Source organism: Micromesistius poutassou, assembly GCF_964030765.1.
Source record: "Micromesistius poutassou genome assembly, chromosome: 12".
Classification (NCBI taxonomy): Eukaryota; Metazoa; Chordata; class Actinopteri; order Gadiformes; family Gadidae; genus Micromesistius; species Micromesistius poutassou.
In genome coordinates, this window is record NC_140282.1 from 2,780,740 (window position 1) to 2,792,941 (window position 12,202).

The 12,202-nt window shown below is 46.3% G+C and overlaps 1 protein-coding gene across 1 annotated transcript; it reads left to right on the forward strand.

Moving 5' to 3' along the window:
* Nucleotides 1-144: 144 nt before the first annotated feature.
* On the forward strand, nt 145-11,554 carry lpcat2 (lysophosphatidylcholine acyltransferase 2). Its single transcript, XM_084476480.1, has 14 exons — nt 145-394; nt 898-1,040; nt 2,715-2,932; nt 3,244-3,356; nt 3,956-4,016; nt 4,661-4,719; nt 5,085-5,119; nt 5,460-5,514; nt 5,612-5,694; nt 6,182-6,307; nt 6,672-6,825; nt 7,428-7,526; nt 8,448-8,589; nt 9,383-11,554. Exons 1-14 carry the CDS (start codon nt 284-286, stop codon nt 9,595-9,597), a joined length of 1,614 nt encoding a protein of 537 aa, XP_084332606.1. The 5' UTR covers nt 145-283; the 3' UTR covers nt 9,598-11,554.
* The last annotated feature ends 648 nt before the right edge of the window (nt 11,555-12,202 follow it).

Sequence of the window (12,202 nt, forward strand, 5' to 3'; positions counted from 1 at the left end):
ATGTTTAATCGCCCATCGTGGAAACCGCCTTCATTAAACCAGAAACCAAAGAAATGTAAAGAAAGGCGTCTCGAACCCGAGCCCAGATGGTGGGCGTGGCCTAACACGACCAGTAGACGCACTGGGGTCGTGCCAGTCCTGGGCCGGGACGCGCCTGCATTACGCGCCGCAGACCAAAACATGAGTAAGCAGGGCTCCTATCGAGGAAGTAACCTGCAGGAAGACCCTCAAATCGGCCGTATATGGTGTCGACTTCACGCGTTTTAATCCGCCAGCCGCCAAAATGCCGCCGCAGAGAATATTCGCTCTCCCGAGGCAGCAGTCGCTGCTTCTGCCCGCCGTCATTAATCCATTCGTGCAGGAGACGAAATTGAGTAAGGCCGATATCATAAAAGTGAGTATGTTGTTGAACCGAATCAGTCGTGCAAATATGTTGCAATACGACCGTGCTCGCATTTAACCCATCAATTCGCGTCATGTCTTCACATTGAGCCATCCTGCGTGCGGCTCTTTGTTGATGTTAAAACGCAGGTATGCTTCTCTGCAGCCCAGGGCCGTGCAGCCCCGCTGTTATCAACCGAGGAGGAATTCCGTGTTTAAACGTCTAGTAATGCGTGCAGTGCAAACAAGAGCAACCATTGTTTGGTTTTCCTAAAGCTCCAGGCGATGTGGATTATCAGACGCTTGTGAGGTGTCGGTTCCAACCAGTTCTCCGTGTGTTAGAGACCTTCAGCATGAATGAATGACCTAACAAGTCTGACTCGGTGTGTGTGTGTGTGTGTGTGTGTGTGTGTGTGTTTGTGTTTCTGTATGTTGTGTGTGTGTGTGTGTGTGTGTGTGTGTGTGTGTGTGTGTGTGTGTGTGTTGTGTATTTATGTATGTGGGTTCTCGTTTCAGTGTGTCCTCCTGGGTATCTTCCTGGTCCCTATCCGAGGGATCCTCCTGACCTTGGTGCTGATGATCACCTGGCCCGTGGCCGTCATCACCACCTTCAAGCACCCCCTGAAAGGCTCTGTGGAGCCCATGACGGGCTGGAGAAGGTAACCGCAGGGATGTAAACAAAGCAACACAGGGGAGCCAACCGTCTCACACATTAACATTTACATTTAGGGTGTATGTGTCGCTTTTATCCAAAGCGACTTTCAATACTGTGATCAGAAGAAAGAGAAACAACAATATATCGCTGACACTACAGTAAGGATGTTCATAGAATCAAGTGCCAAGCACTTCCAATATTTAGGTTAACCCATTCCCCGTATCCGACAAAGATAGCTAGGATAAGATGCTACACAATGCTAAGTACTATTTTTTATTGGCAGGACGTACAATATACATTAAGTGCGTAAGAGGCCCATGGGGGGGGGGATAAACGGGAAGGCTATGCTGAGTATAGGTGAACTCTGCGTTGCCTCAGCGTTCAGAGCCGAGCTTCAAGCAGCAAAACTATTGTACATTGGAAGTAATCAAATGCATATTGAAGCAGATTAAGGCAACGTCGTTAACATGAAACACAAGCCACGTTTTAAGGCAAAACAATTATTTAAATAAAATGACCCATATTTACAGAATATTCTGTTCCCTGTAAGATCATTTCAATATACTGTAAGGATCAAATAGCAGAAACGTTTACACATGGCCCAGAACATCTGTCATGGACAGCACAGAAATCTGTCTCTCAGGAAGAAAACATTGAATTGCATCGTTATGGAAACATATTCATGTTTAGGTCCTAATCGTTTAGCATGAGACACCACTATAGGTTGTACAAAACCTTACATTTTGAACCAATGTATGTTGAACATGTATCTTAACCTGCAGTTACGCTCCCATCATAGCAGAAACTCCCTTCATGTTGCGTCACTTCGGTCTTTTATTGCTTCGGTGTTTGGTAAGGGCGAAGGACTTGCTCAAGGGGGAATTTCTGAGGTCCTCTTGTGTGTTGACTAAGAGGTATAACAAACCCACTATGAAACACTGTGCATGATTACCACCTCTTTATCTACATGAAGTAAATCACATTGTTAGTATATCAAATCAGTCTCATTCTTGTGGTTGTCCAAGCAAAGCTCAATGTCATGTCCTCACTTTATTTATTATTAGTATAATGCCGTCGTTTTTGTCATGTTATGCAGATATACCTCACTATCACCTCTGCTTTATTGAATACTACATAACCTTTTACTATTTAGCAGACGTAAGAAGCTTATCCACTAATATTTATATTTACATTTATGGTATTTAGCAGACGCTTTTATCCAAAGCGACTTACAATTAGTACATTTGTCAGAAGAAAGTGAAACAACAATATATCGCTGTCAGTCAGTGCAGTAAGGATGTTCATAGAACCAAGTGCCACGCACTAACAATCACTAGGTTAACCCATTCCCCGCCCGCCCCAACAAAGATAGCTAGGATAAGATGCTACACGACGATAAGTGCTATTTCTTAAGCGCAAGGACGTACAACATACGATAAGTGCCGTACATTAAGTGTCAGGACGTACATCATACAATAAGTGTGTAAGAGGGGTGGGAGGGGGAGGCTGTGCAGAGCCTAAGTGAACCCTTAACAAGTGAGTCTTTTGCGGGAGCTGGTGAGGGACTTTGCGGTCCTGACATCGGCATTGGAGCTCGTCCCACCGTCGCGGTGTATATATATTAAATATCTATACAGACGTATGCCTGACGTCTGTCCCCTGTCCCCCCTGTGCCCAGGTTCATGTGTCGCCGGGTGATGGCTCCGCTGGGCCGGGCCTACTACTTCTGCATGGGCTTCAGGGTGGTGGTGAAGGGGAAGCAGGTGAGCAGCAGGGAGGCCCCCATCCTGGCCGTGGCCCCCCACTCCACCTTCTTCGACGGGATCGTCTGCATCGTGGCCGGCCTGCCCTCCACCGTGTCGCGCGTGGAGAACCTGGCCACGCCCATCTTTGGCCGTGAGACATTCTCAGCGCCTCTGCTGTTCTTACACTTGGTGTGTGTGTGTGTGTGTGTGTGTGTGTGTGTGTGTGTGTGTGTGTGTGTGTGTGTGTGTGTGTGTGTGTGTGTGTGTGTGTGTGTGTGTGTGTGTGTGTGTGTGTGTGTGATGTATGATTATGTCATTGTTGTGAGAGCTTCGTCTTCCTTCTTGATCACCACTAATGTCCAAATAAGGAAATTGAATGTGTTCGAGACCTTCAGCATGAATGAATGACCTAACCAGTTTGACTCTGTGTGTGTGCGTGTGCGTGTGCGTTTCCTGACACAGGGTGCGTGCGTTGTCTCCAGCCGGTCCTGGTGTCCAGAGAGCGCACCGACTCCAGGAAAAACACCATCCGAGAGATCGAGAAGAGGGCCAAGTCAGAGGGTCTCTGGCCCCAGGTCTGTCTCCCACACACACGCACGCACGCACGCACAGACAGACAGACAGACAGACAGACAGACAGACAGACAGACCCCTCCCACACACAAACACACACACATAGACCCCCCCCTCCCACACACAAACACACACACATAGACACACACACATAGATCCACACACACACACACACACGCAGTGGTTTGCAGAAGGTGGGTTAAGAAGGTTTAAGGAAGCTCTGTGACAAACAGGATGTGGTCATTAGCCTCTCGAGCCTCTAGCCGCTGATCACAAGCACATCTTCCTTATTTAATCTTGGTCATCAGCACAGAAAACATTCAGTGCTTCCGTGCATGTTGATCCTCGCCTCCATGTGAAACCACTAAACCATCACTCAATCATTTTCACTATCTGAAATGTGAAAGGAGAATGTGGTCTATATTATTTTGAATATGTGCTTATTACAACATACGACATCTGTTTATCTGATCATTTGTAAGTAGGTTTTTGCATGTACGGTAAATCCATAATAGTATTTATATGGAATACTGTTACTGATATCCTAACGCTGCACTTGTTAATTACCAACATTAATAATGTTTTTCATCCGTTTCTAAAGGTCCTGATATTTCCAGAAGGAACCTGTACAAATCGCTCTTGTCTCATCACCTTTAAACTGGGTATGTTTCATTCTACTTTCATGAAAAATCTATATTTATATTCTGATTAAAGCCTTTTATGGAGAATTTACTGCATGTACATTTAGCATTTCCTTTTTTTCCATGTTTTGAGTCATACCGTGCAAAACTTTCGACTTCCATGTGACTCTGGAGTTGGGAAATGAATCAGTTTCACTCTCGTTTTCACCAGAGCAGAGTTCACAAAGACAGTACAGTTCCACACCAAAAGCGACTATACAGAAAGGCAAATGACAGGCACATTAGACACGTAATCTATTTGTGTCCGCGAAACCCTTCTCTATTTACTCTAGCACCCATGGACCTTGTATCCTATCGGAGCATGAGTCAGCCTCATGCAAATCCACAACACATGTAGGCAAAAGGCCACTAATGTGGTCTGGAGATACAATGGCTCTTTTATGAGCCAGCTCTTGGAACAGTGTAGCTGTGAGCTGCACACATGATTTGTTCTGACACCCAGTGAGCTGCACATTGTTAAAGCAAACAAACGTATGGAAATATCTGTGGCTTATGCTTAAATGTATGGAAATGCATGGAGATAAAGGATGCGGCTGGGCTGGTGTGTCGATGAGCATCCTTGTGTGGTGGTGTGAATGTGTCTCTCCTCTTCTCACCCCCTGTAGGAGCCTTCATTCCTGGGGTCCCTGTGCAGCCTGTGGTCATGAGATACCCCAACAAGCTGGTGGGTCTTGTTTAGTTTCCGACTTCATGTTATATTGATGACCCAACCTGCGCATGCATTAGATCTCACAGCTACAGGGCGTGTCCTCTGTGTTCCCATTCACCTTAATCACCTTCAGATCTAGTTCTTTGTGAGGCTGGATGTTTAGCCGGTGAATTTAGCAGTAGAACTTGTCTGAGCATGACTCGACTTAAGACCTACGTGGTAAGCTGCGTTCAACATACCTCTGAATTCACACTGTGTATTATCGTAGGCTGATTATTGTGGGCTGACCTACAATAACGTTTGTGTGTCCTCTCACACGTCCTCTACCGATGGCCCCCCCCCCCCTAAATAAAAAGTGACTCTTTTTCTCCCTCTGTTAGGACACGGTGACCTGGACTTGGCAAGGCTTCAGCTCGTAAGTCTGACACCGGCAAGGAACGTTTATTGTGAAGTCCTCAGACCTACTCACCCTGTTCTCATCGTTTACATTTTCATTTATTGAATGTTTCTCTCATGCATCTCGACTGTTGTGTGGAAACAAAAGTCTTTACTTCCTTATGCCAGTTCTCCTTTAGTGTGAGAGGGGGGGGGGGGTACATAAGAAGAAAGCCATGATTGTATCGTATTTGTGAATATAAAAAAACTGCATGCTTGGGTTTGTACATAGTTAATCATTTAACTCCTCCAAATCCTGTATGTGTACACATATAGGTGTTTCTCAGTTAAAATATTAACTCGCCTATTTCATGTTTCAGGAAGACCTTGCTTCTTCTGACGTTGTGTCAGTTGTACACCACCGTGGAGATAGAGGTACAAGGCTTTTACATTTTTCACTGCCTCTCCCTTTTCTATTCATTAACTAACCTTCATTCTTCCATACTGACCTTTGTTCCTTGCGTTGTGGCAGTTCCTTCCTCCCCAGATCCCCACAGAGGAAGAGAAAAAGAGCGCGCCCCTGTTTGCCAGCACGGTGCGCAGAGTGATGGCCCAGTGAGTGGTTGGTTCAAGTTCTCCATGTGTTGGGAAATATGTGCTCTAAAAGAACGGCCTTGCCACATGATTGTAGTATGCTGCGTCTCTCTGATGTTGGACATGAAGATGTTTTTGTCAATATAATCAGAGCAATTTAGGCTGAAAATATAATGTTCTTATTTCTAAATTAAGTCCATCAAAAACTCCTGCCGATCTACTTTTTAACGGGATCTAGAGATATACATTCATTCAGTCCTCACCAGTTTAGAACCAACAGTGTCAAATGTTTTTGCTCCGTTCCTTTAAATCTAAATTCTGGTTCCTCTAGCGTTCTGTCTGAAAAGATCCTAACCTTAATACACGACTCTTGATGTGATTCGCCAACGCACACGTCATGTGACAGACCCCACGTATGAATAGTTCATATCATGTGTCATGTGCCAGCAACAGACCCCATGTGTTAAGAGTGAAGAGTGAAGAGTTCATGTCCTGAGTTGTGTCCCAGGGCCCTGGGCGTTCCTGTGACCGACCACACGTACGAGGACTGCCGGCTGATGATCTCCGCCGGGGAGCTGACGCTGCCCATGGAGGCCGGCCTGGTGGAGTTCACCAAGATCAGCCGCAAGCTCAAGTAAAGGCACCCACCTCTTTTGTCACGCTTTACCTTGTGTTATCATGCCATTCAGGCAGAATGACATGCTTGGATGGGCGTATTACTGGCCTGCGACAGCCACAGATACCTGATTAGTTTATTTTTATTCATCAGAGCATTACACTTTTTGATTGATGTCGGGATGTAAAGAGAATTTCAACAAATATGAAAATCATTTTCACCGTGGACACAAAACCCTATCTCAGCAGCAGTGGGTGCATGTGTCCTGTGGGTGCATGCGTCCTATGGGTGCGTGCGTCCTATGGGTGTGTGCGTCTTATGGGTGTGTGCGTCCGTCCAATGGGTGCCTGTCTCTGAGCCCTGTCCTCTGTCCCCCCCGCAGCCTGAAGTGGGAGAACGTGCAGAAGGAGCTGGAGGGCTTCGCCGTTATGGCCAGCTCCTGTAAAGGAGGCCGCATCTCCATCCAGGAGTTCGCCGGCTTCCTCAAGCTGCCCGTCAACCCGGCGCTGGAGGAGCTGTTCGCTCTGTTCGACCGGGTGAGGAACACACGGAGTGTGTGTGTGTGTGTGTGTGTGTGTGTGTGTGTGTGTGTGTGTGTGTGTGTGTGTGTGTGTGTGTGTGTGTGTGTGTGTGTGTGTGTGTGTGTGTGTGTGTGTGTGTGTGTGTATTTCTGCGTTTATTAGTAAGTAGAACGAACACTAACTTTGCCATCAACACATGCAAATATGTATCATAAGAAGCAGAGGCTTCCAATCGATAGTCCTATACAAAAAATCAAATTTTTGTTTGTATGTATTGCAAGTAGGATTGCTGTTAAATAAACAAACGCTTGTGTGATTGATGTGCGTGATCGAGTACTCCTACCACTTGACCTTTGACAGCCAGACCGTCTAAACAACAGCACATCCACCCACACACTCCACCATGTCTCTGTCTCTATCTCCCTCGCTCCGTCTCTGTCAGTGGTTTTCTCTGTCTGTCTGTCTGTCTGTCTGTCTGTCTGTCTCTGCCTCTCTCTCTCTGCCTCTCTTTCTCTTTCTCTATCTGTGTGTGTGTGTGTGTGTGTGTGTGTGTGTGTGTGTGTGTGTGTGTGTAGCCGCTCAGCTCGTTGCTTGCGTTGACCTTTGACCCTGTGCAGGACGGCGACGGCACCATCGACTTCAGGGAGTACGTCATCGGCGTGACCATGCTCTGCCGCCCGGCCAACACCGAGGACGTCCTCCGCATGGCCTTCAAGGTGAGCCAATGAGTAGATAGACCTGTGTGTGTGTGTGTGTGTGTGTGTGTCCCTGTGTGTCCGTGCAGGAGTGTGCGTCTGGTAAAATTAGCATCTCAAGAACTTTACATTTACAGAGTGAAATACTGTGGTGATAAATATTTGTAGATAAATAATAGATATTATAGATATTATAGATATTTTCCCATTTTGAGAAGAAAAAAATGCAATTGAGAAATCCATTTCTCAATTTTAAATGCTGCATGGTTCTAGTGGCGTTGGTTTTTAATATGGGACCACCACAGTTAAGTATTTAGTTATTTTAACCAGGGACTGACGCTCAGTGACAGACTCTGCATATGAAAGTGATCAACAAAAGTGATTGTGAGTGCTGGAACAGAGCCCCAGCGTATGCTAACCCAGTCCAGAGGAACAGGGAAGGCATTCTCAGACTCCAGCGATAAGGTCACGTCAACAATGTGATCCTGTCTTTGTTGGCGTACTCAGACACGGGCCACGTCACTCTGAGCCCTCGTCTTCACTTTAGACCCGAGGAACAGTGTGGGGTTTACACTTGTTTGTTTGTGGGCTTTTTTCATGTTGGATTTTTTTTGCAGTTTGTTGTCTGGTGATGTCATTCATCTAATTAGCCTCCACACTATTCTCTCTCTCTCTCGCACGCTCGCTCTCGCTCTCTCTCTCTCAATGTCTCTCTCGCTGTCTCTCTCTCTCTCACGCTGTCTCTCTCACTACCTTTCTCTCTCTCTCTCTCTCTCGCTGTCTCTCTCTCTCCCACCCACTTCCACACACACACCTCCATCGCCTGCTGCTGAACTCCCCCATCTCTCTCTCGTGTCTGTGAGCGCCCCCCCCCCCTCACCCCACCTCCACGGTTTATAATCCCTACACCCTTCCCATCTTCCTTGTCTCCTCCAATCCCAGCTGTTCGACACGGACGAGGACCAGCGAATCACGCGGCTGGAGTTCTCGGCCCTGCTGCGCTCTGCGCTGGGCGTGTCCGATCTGAACATGACCAAGCTCTTCAAAGAGATCGACGCCGACGCCTCGGGATTCATCACGTTCGGTCAGTGCAGGCCTGCTTCTGGCTGGGCGGTGTTCCGCTTATCAAGATCGGGTGGAGGAACCTCCACCACGCTCCAGGGCTGACGGATGTCGGCTACAGGAGATGAGATTGTGGCCATTCCGGGTTTCATTTGATATTTGTGTCACTGACTTCAGTCGGTAGTTGTGTATGATTTTTAAAACCTGGTCTGTATGTTGTACAGTACGGATGAGAGGTTTTGGGTATTGGAGAGCCGGGCCGGGATTCTAATTCTGTACGACAATATGAGGCTATATCTGGACTCTTGGTTGATGTACGTTATGGTCATAACTAAAGTGATAAGGGTTTATCTAATGGGTTCTCAATACAGGGAATCGTGAACTCAACACAATGGTTCGTCACATTCTCTCGTCTCTCAGTAAGGCAGTTTAATTAGATTTAGAGTAAAATTAAATAAAAGCACCAATAAAAAAATAGAATAAAGTACCAGAAAATTTACCACAGGTTTTTTAATCTATTAAACACCTTTTATCAAATTGTTATTCATATTCATATTATTATTATTATTATTATGATGACGGTGTGAGAGTGTCGAGGTGTCCCTGAGCAAGACGCCTCACCCTAACTGCTCCCGACGAGCTAAAGTGAGCCTGCTGTCGCCTCGCTTGGATGACACCGCCGTCGGTGTGTGAATGTGTGTGTGAACGGGTGAATGTTTGGCGATATTGTAAAGCGCCTTGAGGGGCCACTGGTTAGGAAAGCGCTGTATACATGCAGTCCACTTACCGTGACCTCGTGTTTGTGTCCCTGCCAGCCGAGTTCGAGGCGTTCGCCCTGACGCACCCGGAGTACGCCAAGCTGTTCACCACCTACCTGGAGCTGCAGCGCTACCAGGCCCTGCAGGGGTCCGGGGACGAGGGGCCTGAGGGGCCCGAGGAGGAGGAGGAGGAGGAGGCGGCGGCCTTCCTCCGGGGGCCCGGCCCGGCCGACCAGGGGTCCGACAGCACCTCGGACAAGAAGGACGACTAAGCTCTGAGTTTGTCCGAACGGGGGGGGAACTCTGGGACTCTGGAGAACCCGACACTCCCAAAGTGTGACATTGTTCACCGACGAGTAGCGCGCGCGCACACACACACAGACACAGACACAGACACAGACACACACACACACACACAACACACACCCTCACCCCCCCAAGACCGGTCCCTTTGCACTAACTAATACTCTTTCTAGATTAGTGCGTTTGTCAAAACCGTTTTGGGATGACTGGGACGGTGTAAACACAAGAGAGGCCAAGTGGACGGACGCCTGCACATCCCGGGGGATGTCACGCGCCGCTCTTCCTTAACAGTGTTCCCAGAGCGTCTCTGTGTCCTCGCCTGTTTTTTGTAGTGCCTTCGAGAGATTAGTCCGAGCCACTGCACACCGAACAGCGCTCCCATAGGGCTTCGCGTGGGCTTTTTCTTTCTCCCTCACTAAAAGAACAGCGTTTCAATGGGGGGGAAGGGCGGTAGAGGGGACATAATAATAACAATAATAATGATGATGATGATGATGATAGCATGTATTCCTTCCTCGCAGATGGAGCTTCATCCAGGCTAGCGGTGTCCTGTGTGTGTGTGTGTGTGTGTGTGTGTGTGTGTGTGTGTGTGTGTGTGTGTGTGTGTGTGTGTGTGTGTGTGTGTGTGTGTGTGTGTGTGTGTGTGTGTGTGTGTGTGTGTGTGTGTGTGTGTGTGTGTGTGTCCACACAGCGATATGCGTTCAGTGCACTACTCCTCACGTTGCATGTCGGTCGTAATGTGACCATCTCCAGATCCCTATTCAAGTCCATCTTTTACGTTTTAAACCTCACCAGCACAATATATATATATATATATGTATATATATATATATATACCACTTCCGCCACTGTCGTTGGTTTTCATTCACAGACTACTATGACATTCACCCTTTTAAGCTTGGTGGACGTTACAATCCTGTGTAGATAACCGAGAGAGAAAAATAGAACAAATAAACCACATTGCCAAATATTTGTACGTAAGCATCCTCTTCTTTTTAAGCAGTGAATTAATTAGCATGTGCTTAATTAAGGTATAGCCAATCAGGCCCAGTAACCCCGCTGGGTACCGTGCTTATGCTACATGTGCAGAGGGAGAGAGCGCACACGCTGTGAACTCTGGGCTTGGTTTCTCTTCCCGTGCTCAGGGAGACAGACCTTGTTAGACGGCTGTATAATTAGCCAAAGGTTTTGTTTTGCATGTGTTTCTATTTGCATTTCTACCGAGGAGTTGTTATTCGCTGAGGCAGCAGAATGGCGCGCTGGCTTTACAGCTACAAACGCAGAACAGCGTCTGAAAATAGGGCAATTTGTGAGCAAAAAGGCAGAGCCACTTGTTTCGCATGTTCCACGGGGCTCTGGTTTTAGATTAACTCGCAGCATTGCTATTAATTTAGCGGGTTGCAAGGCAATTATGTGATTCTTTTATTTTTTTTGTTAACACAGCAAAGTTTGCTTTCTGCAATGAAAAACAAGCGTACCATTTTTAGCTCTCTCCACTTGTGTTTGTGTCACCGCAGGGGAAAACTTGTTACAGGAGTTTGGGCAAGTTTGTAATTGGTTTTAATGAGGCTTGAAATGTATGCATAAATGAAAGCCCCCTTCATCTTCAGTTCTGTAAACCGCCACCAGGTGTCACCAGTCATCTGTTTCCTCGTGCATATGTTTGTGCGTGATTCAGAGATGTGGAACATTTTTATATATGGCCATTGGTTGAAGGACCCGGCCCTGAATTACATCCTCTTATGTCTCCTGATCTATTGCTGGACAGAAAGAAAGGATAGATTGTGGACTTTTGGCACTCCTGTGTAAATTAGAGTTTAGCAGGTCATTATATCTGACTCAAACACAAAGAGCCTACTCCTAAAATAAAGGGCACAAATTGTCTGATTTATTTGTAGTTTTTCTAACCGCAATAAAATGCTCTTTGTCAAAGTCCTGGTCTCTATTATTTTGTTTTCGTTCGGAGAACGAATTACATTGCATACATATTTTCATGCTATTCCTTGTATACTCCACCACCCTTTCCACTCCCTACATAATACCTCCAGATATCACTCAGTTTAATCAAAATTCTGGAATGTGGTGTGATTATTCATTATCACAGAAAGTCTTACATAATATAGATATCTAATAATTACAGTTCAACCACTAACCATCTTTACAGTAATACAAGCACGTAATCAATGCCTTTAAAGGCTTTCATAAAACCACTGATATTGTATAGGGGCAAGGGTTGTTTATGTTATATTTAGAATTCTATGTTATAGCCATATGTGCATATGGTTTCCTATCACACAGAATCATACATAATCAAGCTTGAAATATATAAAATATCAACATTGGCATTACTTTTAGATATATTGACGTGGACATCAATTACGTTTGAATGTGCGCATTATCATAACTGGCATTGGAAACACTTTGTTATGATTCAATGTCCCGATGCAAGGTGATACAGGCCTGCTACTTACTGCGCATCCATCATCTGGTGTTTGGCTGGTCGTTGACCCAGCAACCGCCTGCCATGAAGTCTGAGTGCATGAGCTTGCACTAAAGTCTAAAAAGTACACACGT